The sequence below is a fragment of the Symphodus melops genome (assembly GCF_947650265.1).
Source record: "Symphodus melops genome assembly, chromosome: 15".
In the NCBI taxonomy this organism is placed as follows: domain Eukaryota; kingdom Metazoa; phylum Chordata; class Actinopteri; order Labriformes; family Labridae; genus Symphodus; species Symphodus melops.
This window is the reverse complement of record NC_136705.1, coordinates 21,901,408-21,923,060: the sequence shown is the minus strand read 5'-3', so window position 1 is coordinate 21,923,060 and position 21,653 is coordinate 21,901,408. Positions and strand designations below refer to the sequence as shown.

Below are 21,653 nucleotides of genomic sequence, written 5' to 3'. Positions count from 1 at the left end.
TTAGATCGGTCCCACTTTGGGAACATGAGATCAGACGCCCAGCAGCAGGTCATTCAGGTGGGATAAATCACTTCAGTGGACACTTTTTTGTGACGACATGATATCACAAGATTATTGAGGTCTTCACTTATAACATGTTAAATCAGCAGTTTGCATCACATGTTGATGTTGTCAGCAAAAATCAAAACCATATTGGAAATGTACGTGTTGTATGGAAACGGCCAAAGGTCACTTTTTTTCCACATATGGTTTATGTATTTGAAATGATCCATGTGAAAAGTAAAAGAGACAAAACTTACCAAATTTTACTGAATGCAATCTGCAAACCCAATTAAACATTTACTTTTCCAACAGCTGTGCAATACAAAGACTGTTGGAGACACAAAGCTAAACTCATTATATAATGATGAATAGTTTAAAAAAGAAAAAAAAACTACAAAGGAGAAGGGTGGGAACAAAAAACTGGGAAAAAAAACCAACTAAATCCTAAACAATATCCCTTTGAATGAGAATTATAATCAACACTAAATTTATCTTGGAAATTAACACAATTAACCACAATGCATCGCGTTCCTGTAGCCTTTCTATTATATTTATTTATATAAACATGTGTAGACATGTTTTTAAAAATGTTTTTCTTAATAAACACAAAACTGGATCAGTTTTATAATTTAAAAAGGAAGGCAGACTGCCACGTGCAGCGCCGCATTTGGATGTGTCTGACGCTTGGAGCTTAACTTCCCTACGTTTCTCCTACAAATGGGCCTTGAGCTTGTTTGGAGGTTCTAGCAGGGGAGCGCAGCTACTGGTATACCGCTGGATGGTCGTCCAACGCCGGGACGTCGTCCTCATCGACCGAGCGCGGAGCTTCGGGAGGGACACACATGGAGTGGTGAGGGAGGAAGGGGACACCCGCCTAGCCAGCCAGATCAGCCGAATCAACCCTAGCGATCAATGGGGTGACAGATGTCGCAGCCAGATCGCCCTCACATCCAAGTAAAATAAACTGCGCATGTGCTATATATAGTTACATGTACAACAACCCTTTTAGATTACGGTGACGGTTTTTACGGTACTATTGATATCTCCGCTGTGAATTCCGTGAAATGAAAGTTGCTTGTTTTAAAAAGGCAAACCACATACAGATGTCGACTACGCCGAAACAGTGCGAGAACACCAGCTGTCGATTTAGTTCCCATGATGCCAAGCGGTAGAAATGCAAATGTACATGTTTCTATTCGCCGGAAACAACCAATCATCGTCTTGAGGTGTTTCATTCCCCCCTTATTTGGCTTTTCTTCTTTTTCTTTTTTTCTCTCCCAACTATCCAATATTATATAACAAGTTGAACGACTCTGTCAGGTCCCACTCCACCTTGATTTCTCACGGTCGTCGACTCTCTCTGCAGGTGTGGACCAAAGACAGGTTAACTCACTTTTCTTTAAGGTGCATGCATTTTTTTACATTGACTTGTTTGTGTTCTGTTTTCTTGATTTGTTTTAGCTTGCGTTGAACATATTGGGAAAAAAATAAACTATAGCCATGGCTGGAAAAGTTGTGCTTCATTACTTCAACGGGAGAGGGAAAATGGAGTCAATCCGCTGGCTTCTGACTGTTGCAGAGGTTGAGGTAAGTAAACAGTGTTGATAAAAAATTAAAAAAAATAAAAACTTTTACTTAATCATTTATTTTACTGTGGGGAACCCTGAGCCTCTTGCATGTTCACTAAATCTGTTTTTTTTTAAATTATTTTCACAGTTTGATGAGGTTTTTCTGACAACTCGTGATCAATATTTAAAACTTTTAAGTGGTAAGTTTTATGTTAAAATATTGTCCGTGTGCTCCTTGGCCCTTTTCCAAGTCACATGCATTATTCTGTTGGGTTTGTCTTTTGTGGGGGTTTTTTTGCTCTCAACTTCAACCCATATGTGACGTAATCTGGGATTTAAGGTGGAAGTGAATGTATTCTAGTGAATGACCTGTGCACAGATAGACTACGTGCATTATAGATATACAACTGGGAGTGCCTCTCTGAATGACCTGCTTCTGTGCTTTCAGATGGAGATCTCATGTTTCAACAAGTTCCCTTGGTGGAAATCGATGGCATGAAGCTTATTCAAACAAAGGCAATCCTGAATTACATTGCAGAAAAATACAATCTTCATGGAAAAGATGCGAAAGACCGTGTCATGTACGAGGCATTTTATTACAGTGCAGCAGAGCTATCATTATCATTTGTTTTTGATTAGATAGATGTACTGTAGTTTATGCTGATGGTTCCTTTCAGGATCAACATGTACGCAGAGGGACTGCAGGATCTGATGGAAATGATCATGATGTTGCCCTTCATCAAAGATCCCAAAGCCAAACTGGAGGAAATTGAAACTAAAGCAAAAGCACGCTACCTTCCTGTGTTCGAAAAGGTACCACTACTATTAAAAAAAAACAAACATCTGTACATGGCTACATAGGATTGCACATGTAAATTAAATCAGATTTTGCGTACTGCATCTCAGGTGCTGGGTGAGACTGTATACCTGGTGGGAGGTAAGCTGAGCATGGCAGATGTGCTGCTGCTTGAATGCACCCTGATGCTGGAGGAGAAGTTTGTTGGAATCCTCAAAGATTTCGGCAACGTCAAGGTAAACGTCTCCCTATGGAAGTCACGATTGTTGTTGAAAGTCACAGCTGTGCAGAAAATAAAGAATCCACTTCTGTTGCTGCACTTTACTTCAGTCTTTCCAGGGAAGGATGACGCTGGTCCCCGCCATCAACAGGTTCCTGAGTCCAGGCAGCAAGAGGAAGCAACAGCCCGATGACAAATACCTAAAGACCGTCATGGAGGTGTTCGATATCAAAGCGCCATTCCTATAAACTCTGTAAAAGATGGCTCATTCCTCTCATGCAATATAAAGCAAAACTTAGGCTAATGCATAATGTGTATTAATTCTATATTCACTTTATGCTGAGAGGAATACTGCACTATTTGTCATTATTGAGATAATCTAATGAGCATACATTTAATCATAATCTTTTTTACGACTCTGTAACTGAAGATTGTACTAAATAAATTCTATTTTTTTGTAACATTAGAGATGCTGTTGTGTTGCTCTGTTAATTTAAAACCACACGTTTTATAGTGAAACAAAAGCACCATTTTAAAGCTCTTACATTCAAAAGCAATTTTTGAAAAACTTGCTTGATTTTGAAAGGAGCATTACCTTAGTGTGCTGTTCTCCCTCTAAAGCCACAACCCTCACTAGGCGCTGTTGCGCCAGAAGCGGACCTCAGCTCAATGTCTCCAATGAGTAGAAGCTATGTGGGTCTTTTTAATGCCTGAACCTGCTGCTGCATGCATGTGACAGATGAGGTGATTAAATGCATGCTGTAGTTTACACTTCCCGAGGCAAACATCCTCGATGATCAGCTTCAAACACTACTTACACATTAAACAGGACAATGTGAGCAGAGACCACTTTAACAACAGGAGTCACCAGAATCAAAACAACCCAACGAGTAGCAGGAGCATTCAAAGTTACATGTTTATTTAGTTATAAAATAATCACATTTAAAATATATTTTTTTAAAGTTAAACGTACAAGAGAAACTGTGGCATGTAAGTAGCCATGAATAAATGTTTTAGTGTTTAAGCCGTGGTAGCAGAATATACAATAAACACCCTATCAAGAGTAGACAAACAGGTCCCCACAAAGCTCACATCCATTTACTGAGCTGCAAACATGGTAAGGATTCATTGGGAAAGCTAAAGCAGTTACATTAGAGATGCACTGATTGGAAACATCAGGGCTGATTTGGCACAACAAATAAACATTGGCTACTGAAATCGCTTCACGCCACATTATTTGCAGACGTGCCGAAACAAAATACTTGTTTTGGAATGATGTCTCCTTTCAAACGAGGCTTGTTCACACTGAGGCACAGAAAGCTTTCCGTCTTGTGCGTGTTGTTCTTAATGTCCCGCCATGAAGAGGAGTAACAGCCGAAACACCATCAACAGACTGTGAGAAAAGAAGGAGACAACACATCCAAAGCATTACAAAGGCAACGTGTTACTACATCGTTTCACAATCTTCGATCTGCTCTGTAATATTTACTGCATGTTGAGCAAGTTGGACTCTGACCTTAGCCCTGACATGAGGCCAGCAGGCATTACTTTGCCAGATTTCTTATATCTCAACCCCATCACGAGTGATAAGACTCCTGCAGCCACTGGAAGACAGAACGTTTAATCACATGAAAACAGCCGGATCCTTCTGTAACTGAATGCACTTCAATGAGCTGTAGCCGTAGGTTACTCACACAAAGAGAACTTGATGTCCTTAGAGTCGTTAGAGACGTTGTATGCACCATAAGCAGATAATCCACCAAACACTAAACCAGCCATCAGGGACATCACGCTGCCTGCAATTCAATAAATCACATGAAGACAATCAGAGTTTATAATACTATCATCTGAGTGTTAGGTCACCGGTTGCCCAAGATCATCAAGTGTGAGAATTTGACCTTTTCTCTTGTAGCCCATAAATCCTCCAAAGGCGATGGCTGCAGCATAGCCGAACCCGATCCAGTCCACTGCCATCACGAACCTGTGAAAAGAAAAGAAACACACACACGTCGTTTGCATTCATGTTGAGCTGCGACTTTGAATAAAATAAGACCTGGAAATGTTATTAAATTCAACTCTTTGACAAACATATATGGACTGGAAGAGGCATATTATAGGAACTTCACTGATTTAGGTTTGTCAAGATTTCATTCTGAAGAAGCTGAAGAAGATTTTATGGCAAAACTTCACCGACTACCACCATGGTTCATGGAGAGTAAAGTCAGTAACTGATGACCCCGACTGTGTTAATAAAATTGATCTTTGTAATGCAAGTGTTCACAAAGATTTTTGACCCACCAACTATGAAGATGAACCTTTACATACTTTTTGCAAACCAGCACCGTTAGCAGACTGTTGTTTAAACATTTAATAAACTGAGCTAAATACAGAAAGCTTTTATATAAAAAAAATCGAAGTAATAATGTTCTTTGAATGGGATAGTGAATGTAAATATTTGAGCACATTATGTGTTGACTGTCTCTGCAGTACGCTGTCAGGCCTTTAGGTGTCGCTGTGAGACAGAAGGAGAGATTACGACAGACAACACAAGAAAGTGCGCACGTGAACGCATCTTCCTGCATTTTTAACGACATAAACTCACTTCATGTAGAGATTTCTGTTGTAGTATTATTGTGAAGTTAGTGGAATCGTCTTGGTGTTAAACTTACCTTGAGTCCAAAACGTGAATTGCAGCTCTTAAAAAAATGTATCTTCAACCTGCGACTGAACTTCCTCGTTACTGCCCTGAAATTGTAACACGCATGCGTACTTTGGTTCGTGATATGTTCACTGGTTTTTTAAAAAAGTTGGAAAGTACAGTTACATTTTCAGTTTGCTCTACATTACACAAACATTAATGAAAACCCATCAGACCCATTGAAAGCTTGGACAGAAACCGTCTTATTGCCATGCTTTGCACGTCTCAGAGAAGTGCTGGATGAGAGGACCTTTATTTAAAATACAAAGAGAAGAGTGGTGCTCAGGGTCAGAAAATATATATTTAAAAAAATGATGTGAAGGAATCACTCCTCAAGGATGTGACAGAAGTGAAATAGCAAATAAATCACTTCCCAGGTTTCTTTGCATCAAAGTTCCTGGTGAAAACTAGGCCATCTAAAAACACGTCCCGTCTTCATCAAATGAAGATTCAGTAAATAGAGGTTTTCATACTGCCTCAGATTTTCAGTTCCACGATGAACTTCAGTTGCGCCCGGTGCTTGATATGTGCTTTATAAATGAACTTGGTGACAGTAACGTTAAAGTCAAAGTTCAAAGAAAAATGTGTGTGCGAGGATGAAAGCAAATTTCCTGCAAAGGACAATAAATCTGAATCTGATCCGAATGTTCAGCTTTTCATGAATAAATTTGACACGACTGAGTCAAACAAAATTGGGCACACTGGACATAAATGACTTTTAGATACTCTAAATGCCGTTCATCAGGAGAACTTACCTCTTACTAAGTAAAAAGGCATCGTCTATAAATTAGTACTTCACTCATATCTGTGAAAAATTTCCAGTCTCCAGTATTTATCATGTTTTCAGGACAGTTGGACAAAAGAGAAAACTTTGACTCTTCCTAAAGAAAAAGAAAACTTTATTTCATTCTGATCCCCAGTTCCAAAACGTACATACATTAAAGGTTTCATTGTTTTAATTATAGTCCTCAAAAATTGTAATAAATGCATTCTTGGAGCAAAATAAGCCACTATGAACTGTAGACATTGTGACCACATGCTGCAGGGAGCAGCAGCTCCAGCAGAGAGCTCCCCATGCAGTCAGTCACCTGGTGGAAAAGAGCTACGGAGTCCCTGTAAGGGCTGAGGACCAACTCCTCCAAAGAGAAGGCACACATTTCCAAAAAATCCATTGGCATTGAAATACTGTCTACATAGAGATTTCCTGATGAATTACAGTCGGATCCTGTCAGGATTAAAAATGACTATAAAATGGTGGCTGACGAGGATCATTTTAAAAACGAGGAAAGATTGTTCAAAGTGAGGTATCGGAGCGACATGTAAAAACCATGAGATTTACTGAACCATCGGCATGAGGAGAATCAATCAATGACCGACATAAGAGGAAGACGAGACTGGAAGCATGTAAAGTGACTTGTGGGAAAAAAAGGTTGTCAGAGTAAACGGCAAACATAAGAGCGGTACAGTGCATTACACATTACAGTGATCATTATAATACAAATGGCTTCGAGTGCAGAGGAATCTGCGATAGACTGTTAACATGGCTTTATCAGCGCTTTTTTTTGCTTGGTAAATACTTTGATGTGAGCTGTAACAGAAGTAACAACTGCATTTAAAGGTTGTTGACCGACAAATAAACACATTTTACAGACCAAAAGACAAAACAAACAAACAAAACAGGTTTCTTTGCTGGCATTAAAAGAAGTATTTGTCAACGTAAAACTCTAGTTCAACATCGATGTAAATTCACCAGGTCTTGGCAACGTTTGACACTTTGAGGTTTCAAGGAAAATTTTACATTAGTAGAACTTTTTTTTAAACAAACATGAGCGCTGAATGCTGGGGAGGACAAAGACTACGTAAAATGTTTAAAAATGTTCATGGGAGTGAAATCAAGAGCTTGATGTTTGGAAATGAAACACTCATACATTGATCATGTTTTTTTCCCCCTGGCTACATTCATTATCAAGGACGTTATGAATCCTTATGGTAAACAAAGCAGCTGGTGTCATGAGTCCCTACAGACAGCATGTTGTTCATTTTGTTCTACTAATGTAAAAGAACACGACTCTTTAAATGAGCAAAGTGCTTTATCGTCCTGACACGGGACGTGGCATAGGAGAGAGCTTTATAACTAATGTCAATGAGTCAGTGATCTCTTCGACTGTGAGTCCCACGCAGCAGCTGCTCGTCGGGGTTGTTGAATTTTATTTGAACGTACTCGACACTTCAATGTAAGAGCTTTAAAAGTGGCCAATGTGTGATGGAAATAATGAGCATGCGAGAGCACTAATTCAAGCGATCTAATGGAGGGGGGGATTATTTTAAGTTAAATAGAATAAGCATATATATGTTTTTTTTCTATTTCATAGTAAAGATCATATTGGGTATTTTAGATTCATCTAACACGCACATTTTCTCTTCACATCAGGCTGCGATATCAAAGTAACGCAAGGGAACGCGCAGCACAAAAAAAGCTTCACATTTCTCCTCATCTCTGTTCAGCTTTCAGCTCAAGGTCTCCAATGAGCCAGACATGTCGGGAAAACATCCCAGCCACTTCTCAAGACGCTGCAGCTCTGCATAATGAACACAGCTCGTGTCGTTCGGATGCCTCCTCCTCCTCCTCCTCCTCCTCTCTCATGTCTGTTGTGCGTGTCGTTGTGGCAGCCTCTGCCCTGTTCGTTAAGGAAAGACTTTGACCCACAGCCAGCCGAGCAGCGTCCCGTACACCCAGGTCCTCACGTACACTTTCCTGCCGCTCTCCGTCAGCAGTAATGGCAGTGTCAGCCCCCCGAGGATCAACACTGATGGGAGGGTTTTAGAGAGGTTCAGAGGAGAAGGTTTGCCTTCCCCAGGGAACTTGCATATTTTGTCGGCATCCTCCGACTCGTAGAAGTCCGTCAGCAGCCTTTGAAAAAGACAGATTACTCTCTTAGGGGTTCAGCCTGTCTCAGAAACGCACACAGACTAAAGAGGGGAATCGAAACATTGGAAAAATCATTTACATCAGGAGCTTTAGAGAAACCTCAGCAGAAAAAAAATCTGCACCCAAATGGCATCAGTTTTGTTGCTCGGCTCGTGGTCTTAATAACGGACTCAAACGATTTTAATGTTCAGACTTCAGAAGTTTTAAGTCGAGCACAGCCAGTTCACAGCTTCTAATGAATGGATTTATTATTTTTTTACTAAAGAGAGAAGTTGCATATTTCCCCCAGCTTTGTGCATGCTCTGTTATGACTCCATGAATCCCCTAGGAGGCATCCAAGCTAGGATCCACTTATGGGAGGAAAAATGCACAACATCTGATTATGGAGCTCTTTTGGTGCGTGTGCAGAAGCTACGATACAAACTCTATCTGGGCTTACCTTTGTCCTGCAAATATGGAGCATTTAGAACCTCACTCACGTCGACACACTGATTGAAGAACGTGAAGAACACACTTACCGGTCCTTGATTTCAAAACGCTCGTGCAGCCACCTGCGGAAGAACATCGGCTCCGAAGGAATTTCCTTTATGTCCACACGGTCAAAGTGTATGTGGACTCGGGGAAATTCTTTGCACAGGAATTCTGTCAAACACAAAAAATAAATAGACTAAACAAAAACAGGAAAACCCTTTCAGCAAAACGGCACGTAGAGTAAGCACTTCAAATCACCACGAGGTGACACTGAGGGTGGATGACTGTGATGCCGGGTCCCTTTGACTAGGACCTGCAGCCACTTGTTCTCCAACCCGACTCAGCCCAGTCAAATAAAGTCCCAACAACGTACATGTTAATTATTTAGAGGAGATTAGCTCAGACCAGTTCTGGCAGATAAAATGTTCCTGAAATAAATCATTAGATGTTTTCAGCGTCAAATCTGAGAGCAGAAAGAAAACCAAAGTGTGGAAGAAGGTCAGACATAAAAAAGTAACAAGTGTGAAGGCTCAAGGCAACACACGCACCCCAAGAGACCTTCAAGTTCCTGTTTCCACAACATGCAATATTATCAGGAAACCTGGCACTGCAGCCGAAAGAGGAAACTCGATCGAAGTCAGCAGCGACAGATTGCTTCACTTGTGGAGAGCGCGCTTCAATCAGCTGCTGCAAAGACTTCAAATGACCTTCGGAGACGATCTGTGCCAGTTCAACAAACACTGACAGTCCGTGTGGACTGAAGTCTGAGGTGAAGAGACGGACGAAAAACACACGTGAAGAGGCCAAAGTCAATCTTCGAAGTAAAGACGGCCTTCCTTCCTTCCTCACACATTGAGGAGTTTGAGTGCCAAACAGGTGCTCGGCACAGAGGAATAATAACACTCGTAGAGCGGTTCATAAATAAGTGCCCACAAAAACAGGTTGATCTGTCACAAGTGTTGATGAAGGAAGGCTGTTCTTAGAGCGACAAACAAAAGGCCTTTCATAAAGTCCAGTAAAAATGGAATTGGGGGCATTCAAATGTTTCATATTTAAGGTTGTCTGCACAAACAAACGGCGAGCTGCAGGGAGCTCAAGTACATGATGGATGCTTTACATGTTTTTAAAGGTTTCTTTTATTGCAGAGATAGGACGGTGGAAAGAGTTGGAAATCAGAGAGAGAGAGAGAGAGAGAGAGAGAGAGAGAGAGAGAGAGAGAGAGAGAGAGAGAGAGAGAGAGAGAGAGAGAGAGAGAGAGAGAGAGAGAGAGAGAGAGAGAGAGAGAGAGAGAGAGAGAGAGAGAGAGAGAGAGAGAGAGAGAGAGAGAGAGAGAGAGAGAGAGAGAGAGAGAGAGAGAGAGAGAGTGTGTGGAATGACATGTGGGAAAGTAACTGCATGTGGGATTCGAGCCTCACCACTGGGCCACGTGCGCCCAGACGTTTTATATTTCTATGATCTTGTATCGTTTGATTTTGATCTCTGAGCGTACAGAGATCTCAGCAGAACCTTAAAATCAACATGCAGTGTAAATGCTAACACTTCAGTCCGAAGACTGAGACGTGCAAATCCAGTGAAATGAGTTCACGCAAGGTGAAGGTTTCCCTGAGACGAACATCAGCTTTTGTGCGCCACAGTTGAGACTCGTGTTTCTGCCTTTAGTTTTGTTGTTTTCTAAAACCAGACTTGACATTCAGGATGACGTATTTCTGACAGGTAAAAGTCCTGCATGATTACTGATCAATTATCAGTAAAGAAAAGGTCATTAACAGGAAATGTCTTTTTTGCTTTTATAAGGGATGGTGGGACAGCTTCCAAATATCAAATGTAGGAATAAAAGCATCGAAACAAAACACTGTTTTATTTTGAAGTTTATTATAGAAATGCCTGATCAGCTTGGATTTCTCTGCGGTAGTTTAAAATGTTGTTAGTATTAATAATGTTTGATTCGCAATCAATCTGAATCCCTTTTTGAACGATGACACAGATGAAGAAATATTCCTCAGGTATAAAAACAGAAGGAACGCCAACAGCACAAACAATGAGGGTCCGTCGCTCGAGTCACTTCCACCTCCTTGTGAAACCTCTAAAGTCACCTTCTCCACATGAGGTCAGGACGTGCGTGACCAGAGGAAAGCTTTTCTATTCTCTCTGTTCTGTTTTCTGGAAACACTTCGATGTTTATTCCTGACTGTAGCAGGATGTTGTTGTTGTCTTTTTGTTTTTTTTTGTTTTTTTCACATTCAGATTGTGTTTGTTGAACAACTGGGAACACCGAGAATAATCAAAAACTCCAAAACATGGAGTCATGCTGTTTACAGGAAGGCATGGCTGTTAATAGGTAATGTTTGCTATGAGATGACGCAGTCAGGCGGTGCATACACCGCTGCAGGATCAACGATGTGACGCCGTTGTGTCTATGCAGACACTGATTAACAGAGGGCAGCTGCTGTCTGCATTCATATCTGGTTTAAACTTAAAGACATTTTCTGTGTCCATTCACAAATTTTATGCACACTATTAATAATAATTCAGCCTATTACAGAAAACAAATCTCAACATGTAAATGAGTTGGGACGGTCAGCTGCTTTACAAACAGAAACAATGCAATCATGTTTCATAAAGATTTGAGGAGTGATAATTAAAGATGTGCAGACTCTGCATGCATAAACACTCATGTTTCCTTCTCCACATTTAAATGTCACTCATGTTTTATTGTCTTTGAACAGGAAAGGAGCCACAACTTGTAAATCACTGATGGGACTTGCACTTCTAAATTCCACCGCTCGCGGAGCAGGAAATACTTATCGTTGTTTGCAGCCTCTTTTAAAGTTAGGGAAGTAAAGAAGGACAACAGACTCGTGTGGAGCTCACTTCTGAAAATGTTAACTTGACAAACCTTACCTGGCATTGTCGGCGCAGGTTTCCTCTGACCGGAGACGCCCTGCGTACCCTCGTAGGCCACCGTGACGTCGTACACGGCGTCCAAGTGGTCCCTCATCGTCTCGATGGCTACGTGAGAGGCTTTCATTCTGGGCGTTAGAGTGTGCCTCAAAACAGCCAGGCCTGGGAAGAACGCAGAGGTCAGGCTTTTAGATTTAATCTGATCACAGAAAGATCATTTTTAGGTTAAAGTTGATGAGCGGTCATATTCAATGAAACAATGGCTAAAGTTAAATATATTCATGTTTGAAGACGTTCAATACATTTCAATAAAAACGAAACCAACTCTTCTGTTCGGTCAAACTGCTGCACAGTCCCTCAGTGTTTGTGGCTTACAGCCTGCTCACTAATACCTCTCTAATAGCAGATAATGTCATGTGCACATGTCGCCCATCCAGAGCGATTTATTTGGATTAATGGGGGAAGGTGATATTCAGAGCTGTGGTCCAGAGATAGGCTTAATCTCTGCAGCACGGATGCTGTTCACCACACTGCACAAAAGGCACGATCGTGTCGAAAGGCAGCAATCGTGTTGATTAAAAGAAGAATGGGTCGAGATGAGAAAATGTTTAAACTAAACAGAAAAACTTACAATATAATCAGCATGTGAAAACAGCTCATTTAACTTCTTCAAGCTGCACAAACATTCAAGACGTACTCGTGTTAGTTCATCTGACTGAGCCTGTAATGATCCTTTATCGATCAGCAGCAGCTCTCTTTCACTAAGAGCACTTTGATGACGCACAACATTATTAATTAATATTAATATCTAGTTAATACTAATCACAACGGCCAGAGTCAGCTGTTCTACAGACTGAGGGGGCCGTGCTGAGTTCGTAGGTGGTCGTACAGCAGATAAGTGCTGCCATCGTGCCGGTACCTTCTTTCGTAGCGAAAGCCTGACTGTCGGCGATAACATTCTTCAGCTCGGGATTGTAGCGAGTTCCTTCTGGAAAGATAACGAGGTACATCTGTGGGAAGACAAAAACATGAGATCAAAGTGTCTCCACTCTCTTTTCATAATACATTTGCTGAAGTGGAATTTGTAGGATTTGTCAAACCAAAAACACGGACACCAAACAGTGTGACGAATTTATAATGAACCAGGTACAACGTTTTTCAAAGGCTGGCTCATTAAATTAGTTATAAATAGTAGCAAGATGCTAAACTGCGTTGTGGTGATTCTGACTTCTCTCAGCGTCAAGTCTTAATTCTTTCTAACTGCAATTACTGTATTTTATCTGAGATTAAACCGTGAAGGTTAATCTGCACGCTTCCAAAAATCGACTTCAGAAACAGAACATATGTGAGTTAAAGAAACTGTTTCATGTTCTGCAAAATATAAAGGGGACGAAGCCTTTTTACAAACAGAAGCTTCATCTCGTGTGCATATCAATAATTATTTGAGCAGCAGTAGTGATGCTGTGTTCATAATCTGTCGTTGTCATAAGCACCCTGCATAATGGATCTTTCTACATCCAGTGTCTCTTTATCCTTTTCATTTCCGCTGCACTGGTGTTATCACGTTGTCTGTTTGTACGACTTTGAGTAAACTGTTCACAAATAAGAGCAGAGGGAGAATTTCAGACATTTTGGAGGTTTAAAAATGAATTTTAGGACAGAATTTCAGATATGATCTGTCTCAGTTTGAAGTTTTAAAAAAAGAGTTAAAAAAAAAAAAACCTTTCTGAAGTAACTTACTGGTGCTCCAGATTGAAGCTGAGTCAGGAGCTTCTTCTGCATCGCCTTCTCATTAAACTTTGCGCTCCTCTTCACGTACGCTCCTCCGTGCTGGAAGAGAAGGACAATCTGATGAGATGGGCCAGCGGGGAGAGTGACTGAGGTGCGATTTGCATTTTTACATCTGAAAGGGACTAAAATGACATAAATACATTAAATACTCACAGAGTTGCATTACCTGAGAGAAATACCATCCGTACAGCGGGAGCCACTTGAGTCCATCTTTAAGGACATACCTGACATGACCGAGAGCTTTCTGCCTGATGGCGAGCATGTCGGCGATGATCCAGTCAGCTGAACAGAGGCCATAGATATATTCATATTGCACTGTGATTTGAAATACACTGAAATGTTAAAGATGGATTATGCAGATGTATTACCTGTACACTGGTGGTTAGACAGGTAGATGACGTTCTCTTTGGTCTTTGGTATATCTCCATATATAACAATCTAAAGAGATGAAAGTAATGCTCTTACAAACACGAGCAGAGTAGCAGATACTCATGACCATCATCGATTAAAAACACTTTTTGAAATGGAGCCATTTTGCTGTGTTAAATATCTTTTTTAAGATTGTGTTTGTCTGATAGGACAGTGGATAGAGTAAGAAATCAGGAGAGAGCTTGGAACCACAGGTCGGACTTGAACCTGGTGGATTATATCCTCCGTACATTAATGGTGCGACCTAACCACTAGGCCATCAGCACGCCTGGTTTATTATTTTAAGTGTATCTGGGATTTAGTTCCATCTCAGAGTCAGGATAGTTTTTCAAAAACTAAAAAAAATGTGGACTAAAATAGAGCAAAGCTTTTCAACAAACAAAAAAGGATTTATAGAGACCGTCTTTTTAAATCTGTTCATGTGGCCTCCAGTGCTGGCACTACACAAATCATATAGAATCGGAGATGCTGGTTTACGAGGCCAAGGTTAAAATACATTTGAGATCTTTCAGTAGTTTTTATTTGTTATACCTTCAGTCTTCAGTGTTTATTAGTGAGAGTGCTGGTTTTAGTTCTGTCATCTCTGTTTGGTAAAGGTTCAGACAAAGATATCAAGAAACTTCTTTTTTTTTATTTATCTAAAAACAAATAAAAAGGGAAAAAGTTTTATTTCCTGCAGTCAACAAGCTCAGGCTAAATTTAAACTGACTTGAGACAAAAAGTATTGATATTGTGTTACTCAGCTTGCTCGAGTCAAAGACTAAAACTAAGCTCCTTTACTCTATAACTTTATTTTTTAGTTTGTTTTGTAAAAACATGTCACAGTTTCAGTTATCATTTAATGTTAAAGCCTCGTACTTATTTTAGTTTCAGCTAACGAAAACAGATTTATACGTTTGAGGTTTTTTGTCAACAATAATATCCTTGTTAGCAGCTACAGTCGTTGCTTTTCTGCCATTCTGTACAAAAACACACTGTACAAGGCGTGACAACAGAAGGCATGAACACTTTCTTGCCGTTTATCTGGTTCATCAAGATCTTTAACTCCCTCTTCGTCCATTGTGTTGTTTAAACATGGAAACCTGTAACTTTCCAGTATTATACACAAGGTGAGTATGTCAGTTGTGACTGATGTTTGTGTCATTGTATCTCTATTGCTGCTCAATGTAAATAAAAGCCCCCATCTTTTTCACAAGCTCACAGTAAGTCAGGGATGTAAAAATTAAATCGTACAAAAGTAATAAATCAATTTAAAAAGGTGACAAGGTTCACAATAGTACTCTAAAAAATAAATCTGTAATATTGGGTAAAAGATTTAGAGACTGAGGACGCAGCCTCGTCTTTTAAAAAAAGGTGTGAAAGCATTTTGGCTTCCCCCCCAGACAGAAAATGAAAAGAGGGGAGAAGATGACAGATGAGAAAAAAAAACTGTGCGCACATACTGCAAGAAGAAATGGGGAGTAGACAAACAGCAAAAAGCAACATGATGCAGCATTTAACAAGAAGCTCCAATCACCTGTCCTTGTTGAAGGAAACATAAACATTAAAAAACAAGCAGGTTTGCAGCCACTTAATGAATCTTTATTTTGTAAAATATCATCCCTACAGTAAGATCATCACTGTAAATGCAGAGTCACTCACCTCAACACCTGTGTAGTTCTCAAAGAAGAAGAGGACCATACTCTGGTAGATGCAGTACAACCGGTCGTCTAGTCTGTGATACACCCTGGCTGGTAGGACGGATGAAAGTAGGCGCCATGCTCCCCAGGAGAGTAGATAAGCCGGAGCTGTCCCCAGCATGATGGTGGCTGGGAACCAGTAACGCAGCGAGTAAGTGTGCACAACCAAGGAGAGCAGCATGATCCCAGCTCTGGCTCCACCAAAGTCAGAAAATCCCTGAAGAAGACACACTGCACCCTATCTATCTATCTGTCACACACTCCACACCTGGCCTACTTTCTGCACACCTGGCCTGACTAGTCAGCATAGGAGAGTGACAAACCTGCAGCAGGAGAAAGAGGGGGGGGGAGTGAGCAGCTAGGTGGCTAAAGCTAATTTTAACCTTGTGTGCAAAACGCAGTCAGACGAGTCGGACGTCCACACATAATGCAATAAAACAAATAAAACAAACCGAAATTAATGCAATTATCTTGTTGGTATCGACATGTCTGCACAGCAACTCAACTTCCTTATTACTTATTTACTGTGCAAGTTCATGGGGAGGGTTAGCCGACTGTTTCATGCGAATTAACGGACAGAAAGTTTCACCGGACGCCACATTTTAATATTTACCGTCTCGTCTCATGTATCCATGACAACAGAGTTTAACCTTCACGTCAGCTCATGAGTCACAAGTTTAAATATTCCCCCCGTTTCCTTCACCTATTTCTTCATCTTTGTGAAGCTAGCTGTTCATAAACTAGCTACTTGCTGCAAATGTCACACACACACACATACACGCCTCCCTCCCTACGTAATGACGCCCTGCAACATCGACCAACATGATTGGTTGAATGACGTAGCAGCCGTAAGCCAATAGGAGAGAGCGCAGCATGCGCTACATGTTTAAAGGATCATGACAACTTTTTTTTTTGTAAATGATTTTTTACTCATTTACACTTTAAAGGAAATAATAAAAATAATTTACAGCCTGCTACAAAAAAAAACATCAGACCTGGACCAGTTGACCTGAGCGGTTTGGACGGTTTGTAGTTAATCAGGAAGTCACTTGTGTATTCAGGCCCTAAACCATGAAACGCTTTATAAAGCAGCAGTAAGATTTTAAAGTCTATTCTCTGACAGACTGGCAGCCAGTGTAAAGACCTCAGAACTGGACTGATGTGACCCATTTTCTTGGTTTTGGCGAGGACTCTAGCAGCGGCGTTCTGGATCAGCTGCAGCTGTCTGACTGATGTTTTAGACAGACCTGTAAAGACATTGTTACAGTACTCAAGGCGACTGAAGATAAAAACAGAAACGTTTTTTTCCAGGTCCTGCTGGGACATTAGGTTCTTATGTTCTTCAGGTGATGTACGCACTTTTTGCACTTTTTAACTTTCGGAGACGGTGAGAAAAGGTCCTGGGTTCGAAATCGAAGTCTTCCTCACATGTTTATATGCTCTGGACACTGTGTATCATGGAGCTCAGAGGTTCATCACTAACTCTAAATCCCTTACTCTTCACACGTGCCAACGTTTTGATCCAAAGGCCTGAAGAACCTTTGGATCAAAACGTTGGCCTGTTTTAAATGAACCTGCTCGTTGGGAGCTGAACAGTGTGTGGACCTTTCTCTATTTTTCTAAAGCAAATTCAACTCACCAACATTGAATATTATACACATATGACACAAATCACACATAGAGCTGCCAAAATCATCGGCCTCCCCACCCCCTTCCTCTCTGACCTTAACACCACAGCCACAACACGCAGGGCACTCTCCATCACCCGGGACCCCAGTCACCCCCTAAACCCATACTTTGGGCTACTTCCATCTGGCCGCCGGTACAGGTCCCTGACCTGGAAGAGGGTCAAGTTCAGCAGGAGCTTCGTCCCCTCTGCCATAACAAATCTGAATAGACTGTGTCGCTAAATGTGTGTTTCTGTTTTCTGTGTTAAGTGTGTATGGTGGAGGATGTAATGTATGTCTTTATGTATCTTGAGGTCTGTCTGTCTATGTGTCCCTCGTACGAGGGTGAAAGCAAATTTCCTGCAAAGGACAATAAATCTAAATCCAAATCTAAAATCTAAACTTGAAAAACCGAAAGAAAAATCGATCAAGAAATTACAAAATGTGTTACCAAAAACCGGTGATTAAAATCAGCATGTTAAAAAGTATTTATTAACAATGACATTAAGGTATAGTGTGTTATTTCCATCAAAGTGTTAAACTGGCTCAGAGAATATTTTAAAATCACATTGTTAGAAACAACAAACCATCGCACCACCATAGAAAACTACTGTGCTGCAGAGGATGAAATATAATACTGTAAAAGCCGTTTTTCATATTCACAGTAACTTATTCAGCCGTGGCTGAATGAGTCTTAGCCCTTAAAGATGACAGGTTTCCATGGTAACCAAACAATAAAGTCTTTGAAAGGGGAATATATATGAGGATTTATGTAAATCCTCTGAACACATTTGCAAAGCCCGATGAAAAAATTACACATGAAACAGTGTCAGGTAGAAAAAGAGGTTATGTGACCACTCAGAAGAACAGAATAAAATCAATAAAACTTCAGTCAAGAAAAGATGCAGCTCTTATTCCAGGTCATAGTTGTTGTACGATAGCTGCTTCAAATGTGTGATACTGTCTGAAATGAAAAGATTAAAAAATATATACATATTAGTAACAGTCAATTAATTATCAAGTTCACAATGGGAAAAAAAAGGAGGAAATCTCTCACCCAGCACCCACTGCTCCGAAAGGATCCTGCTCCCTTCTGGTCTGCGGCCGCTGTACTTTCCGATGCAGATTCCCGCCTGCCGCACAGTTTTACAGACTCTTCCTCCACAGAGCTGGATCAGCTCAACCAGACTCTGAGTTGGCGGCTGGGAGTGCTGGGACACAAACATGGCTGGCAGGTCATGGAACAGGTCTTGCTGGTGCTCTCCGGCCGACAGGTGCCTCTGGAGACGACAGATCTGGGAGAAGAAATGTACCAAGTCACACGCCTCATATCTTCTCTTCCCTAAAACCAGTTCAAACTAAGTTCCTATAAATAATGGACACTAGTCCACTAGTTTTTTTTAAAGGTTTATTGGAGAGTTCAGCTGATAGGACAGAGTTTTTTTTTCTTTCTTTCAAACTATCTGTTTGATCATTTTTGAGCAAGGTTACAAATTGTTAGGGCACGGAATCGACGGCTCTCAAATACAACTAAATCATCTTCATTTTGCTCCTAAGAGAAATTTAATGATTAAAATTATACTACTTTTATGTAAATAAAAGTTTACATTTCTAAATTGTTTCTGTGAAAGCATTAATTTGAAACCAGGGAGTTTAAGTGAAAGTATTTTGCACTTTATGGGTTTATTATTTTTAAGAAGAGCTGTCGTACTTTTTTTAAAGCTGAACAAAAAAATAAAAAAAATAAACCTGGTTCAATAGAACGGAGCTACAGGTCAATCCTTTCTGCCAGATTTTAAATCCAACAGCATTCATAAAGTTTCTGTTTGGTTGGTGAATGACGCTCTGAGCTCTCAGCACAGTCTGCTCTGTATCCAGCAGAGGTCAGATGGTGAACCGAAGGAGACGATCTGTTCTCGTCTAAGTTGAATGCCAGGAAACTTTGAAACCCCTCAACCTTTTGTCAATGTTCACACAAGTTTCTCTTGGCGTAAAGTAGTCAGGGACAGGTCAGCGGGTTCAGAGACGTTCACGTTGACCCCACATTGTGCACTTTAGAGAATGATTGAAGGCTATGTTTCAGGGTGATTATATGAGAAACACATCCTACAGAAAGGGAAACATTAAAGAGAGCTGGTACAAAGAGTACATGTGGACGACCGCCTCAGTCCTCATTCACGCTCCGACCTCCACCTCAGCAGCAAGGAAGCTCTGGACAACAGGAATACAAAGGAGAAATCCTTCCTGCTATCACATGTCCCTCGATCTTTTTTGTACCGCAACAATGAGTGAGGTCTTTTACCTGCTCTTTTGTAAATATTGATGGATTGATATCTGACTAATTGTGCGTGCACACATCAGCTCACCTGACTTCACGTGAACATTTTCCTCAGGGGCTGGCAGGGAAAAGTAAGGTAAAGATGGGATGGAAAAATCCTGCATTTTGTGTTCACACGTGACTTAGCCCCACGGCAGGTCATTTCTAAAAGTTTTGTGCATGTGTGAAAACGGTCATGCTACTGTACATCATGCTAGCAAGGTCTGTAACAAAAACATATTAACAATTTATTAATAGTTGTCTATAAAATCACAACCTCCCCCAGCAAATCACTCACATCATTTTTCTGTCAAGTAAATTCCTAGCCTTAATATAAAAAGCTCTTAACGTGACTCATCTGACTATAAGAGTGTCTTGAGTTGGTTGCACACACCATGTATACATGATTGAATTTATGTCAAGACCCAATTATCATTGATTGAAATTATGTAACATTCATTTCAAATCTTGCGTGCTGCTGCGTGTACAGTTATTTACATCTATAGTGACCTACATTTGTGCCTGCATCTCCCGGAGGTTCGTTAAGAGGAACATAAACCTAATGAGAGTTAAACATTCATTTGTTAACTATATCTGCAATCTGACGCCTGCCTGGTGCATTCAAAGCTCTAACAGAGCTGACATTTTTAAACCTCCAGAGGACGGCTCATAGAGATGTCCATGGTAACGAGCAGGTCTGATAAACACTGGAAATTGGAGGATTAAATAGCCCTCTCACGTATACCACACATGGGGATTCCTACCTCGGTACTACAGTAGGCCAACCAATAACGTTGCATATATGTAAAGATATTAGTGTACTGGTGGCTTTTGTGTTCGTTTAATTCAGATTTCTGCATCAGCGATTTCATTAGTGCACAGTCCAGTCCTCTGAGGTCCGTTTGGGATTATGAAGGTGAGACGGCGCTGATGAAATATGCGTGACAAACTTTGATTGATGTATTTTTTTTTACGTTCAAGAAATTGTCACACTGAAAGTTACTAAATGCACACGGATAAAACAACGGCTGGTTTTAATGATTATGATGACGCCGCTCTGTCAGTAAGTTTGTTATTTCGTAAAAATTCAGCTGAGGTTCTTTTTTTTTTTAAGTCTTGAGAAAAATTGACATGTGTATTGACATCCCCCTCCACTCCCCCGTGTGTCTTATAACCTTTAAAAATGAGCCTGAGTTTGAGTGAGTCTGCCTGAACACCTGAAAGAGTGTTTTCAGAATGACGACAAGTCCTTCCTCTTTGGTAATGTGCCTTAAATATGTTGCATTTCCCTCATACAGTAACTCTTACATCAGCCCACTTCCTGTCATTCTGTTTCGGCCTTTCCATACAACTGCAGAGGGCAAATGGGAGGCTTTCCTGTCACAAAAAATTAAATACAGTGAAGTTCATACTAGACAAAAAAATAAAAAACCATGGCATCATATGAAGCTCCATGTAACTGCAATTATTTCACAGATTGCAGCAAACAGAGAAGGTTTAGTTTAGTTTTTTGTTTGTTAGAGACAGTGGTGTTGTCACAATACCAGAGTTTCAATCTTTGATATGATTTTAGTCAAAATATTCAGTGTTTCCACAGCAACAAATCGAATATTGGGTACTTTGGGTAATTTGCAAGCAAACTCCTGCACACTCTCAAAGCTGCACAAATACACTGGCAACATGTCTGTGCCAAAATGTTGCCACTGTAATGTGCAATTTAGTCATTGTCACCGTCTCTGCTCTCTATAAGAGAAGCAAAAAAAAAACCCAACCTTGAACAAATATCTGTATTTGCTCACCTCTGAATTTAAATGCACCACCGCTGCTCTTTCTTCGCCTGCAGTAACTTTTGGTTCAAATAAGACTCTGTTTTCATTTTTAAGCATGTGTTCTGTTTTGATACTATAGGCCATTAAAATAATGGAGACTGTTTCGTTTTTAAATACATGAGCTCTAAAAAGTACTGCAGTGAGTTAGAACAACCTTAAGAGGGAGTCGAGAGTAAGACTGTGATGGAGACACATTCCTGCAGCGTGGGACAAAACATCCTCCTATGTCGCTGCCCTTCCTGCACAAATCACCTGCACTCTGCTTCCCACTGTGACACGAGAGTCCTCTGACAGACTCATGTGACGTCTGGTGCAA

The 21,653-nt window shown here is 40.6% G+C and overlaps 3 protein-coding genes across 11 annotated transcripts in view; 1 reads left to right on the top strand and 2 right to left on the bottom strand.

The window, feature by feature from the left end:
- Nucleotides 1-1,503: 1,503 nt before the first annotated feature.
- Nucleotides 1,504-3,092, top strand: LOC306835490 (glutathione S-transferase 3-like). Of its 2 annotated transcripts, none has more exons than XM_079362060.1 (6): nucleotides 1,504-1,629; nucleotides 1,759-1,810; nucleotides 2,059-2,191; nucleotides 2,288-2,423; nucleotides 2,517-2,642; nucleotides 2,737-3,092. In XM_079362060.1, the coding sequence occupies exons 1-6, from the start codon at nucleotides 1,543-1,545 to the stop codon at nucleotides 2,872-2,874; spliced, it is 672 nt and encodes a 223-aa protein (XP_079218186.1). In that variant the 5' UTR covers nucleotides 1,504-1,542; the 3' UTR covers nucleotides 2,875-3,092. The 2 variants fall into 2 exon arrangements, with proteins under 2 accessions (XP_079218186.1, XP_079218185.1); XM_079362059.1 differs by having other exon boundaries at nucleotides 2,496-2,642.
- A 436-nt stretch (nucleotides 3,093-3,528) lies between these two features.
- Nucleotides 3,529-16,359, bottom strand: agpat5 (1-acylglycerol-3-phosphate O-acyltransferase 5 (lysophosphatidic acid acyltransferase, epsilon)). 6 transcript variants are annotated; one of them, XM_079362058.1, is made up of 11 exons: nucleotides 15,487-16,354; nucleotides 13,785-13,854; nucleotides 13,583-13,698; nucleotides 13,366-13,455; nucleotides 12,545-12,635; nucleotides 11,626-11,787; nucleotides 8,772-8,895; nucleotides 4,525-4,607; nucleotides 4,321-4,422; nucleotides 4,143-4,230; nucleotides 3,529-4,019 (listed from the first exon to the last, which is right to left on the bottom strand). In XM_079362058.1, exons 1-11 carry the CDS (start codon nucleotides 15,703-15,705, stop codon nucleotides 3,971-3,973), a joined length of 1,194 nt encoding a protein of 397 aa, XP_079218184.1. In that variant the 5' UTR covers nucleotides 15,706-16,354; the 3' UTR covers nucleotides 3,529-3,970. The 6 variants fall into 6 exon arrangements, with proteins under 6 accessions (XP_079218184.1, XP_079218183.1, XP_079218182.1 ...); XM_079362056.1 differs by lacking the exons at nucleotides 3,529-4,019; nucleotides 4,143-4,230; nucleotides 4,321-4,422; nucleotides 4,525-4,607 and adding an exon at nucleotides 6,207-8,235 and having other exon boundaries at nucleotides 15,487-15,653; nucleotides 16,138-16,359; XM_079362054.1 differs by lacking the exons at nucleotides 3,529-4,019; nucleotides 4,143-4,230; nucleotides 4,321-4,422; nucleotides 4,525-4,607 and adding an exon at nucleotides 6,207-8,235 and having other exon boundaries at nucleotides 15,487-15,847; nucleotides 16,138-16,358.
- Nucleotides 16,360-17,655: 1,296 nt separating this feature from the next.
- The window catches only part of mcph1 (microcephalin 1), a 30,633-nt gene continuing 26,635 nt past the window's right edge, over nucleotides 17,656-21,653 (bottom strand). For all 3 annotated transcript variants that reach the window (XM_079363440.1, XM_079363441.1, XM_079363442.1), the window contains exons 14-15: nucleotides 18,249-18,486; nucleotides 17,656-18,155 (exon numbers count right to left, since the gene is read on the bottom strand). In XM_079363440.1, coding sequence (XP_079219566.1) covers nucleotides 18,103-18,155; nucleotides 18,249-18,486 — 291 coding nt within the window. In that variant the 3' untranslated portion in view covers nucleotides 17,656-18,102. The remainder of the gene's footprint in view (nucleotides 18,156-18,248; nucleotides 18,487-21,653) is intronic.

Coding starts and splice junctions, on each gene's coding strand:
- LOC306835490 (XM_079362059.1), top strand. CDS start 1,543: ATGGCTGGAAAAGTTGTGCTTCATTACTTCAACGGGAGAGGGAAAATG. Junction 2,424..2,495: donor ACCTTCCTGTGTTCGAAAAG/GTACCACTACTA, acceptor AAATTAAATCAG/ATTTTGCGTACTGCATCTCA. Junction 2,643..2,736: donor AAGATTTCGGCAACGTCAAG/GTAAACGTCTCC, acceptor ACTTTACTTCAG/TCTTTCCAGGGAAGGATGAC.
- agpat5 (XM_079362058.1), bottom strand. CDS start 15,705: ATGCTGCTCTCCTTGGTTGTGCACACTTACTCGCTGCGTTACTGGTTC. Junction 13,456..13,582: donor ACGGATGGTATTTCTCTCAG/GTAATGCAACTC, acceptor CTTCTCTTCCAG/CACGGAGGAGCGTACGTGAA. Junction 8,896..11,625: donor ACCTGCGCCGACAATGCCAG/GTAAGGTTTGTC, acceptor TGTGTTTGACAG/AATTCCTGTGCAAAGAATTT.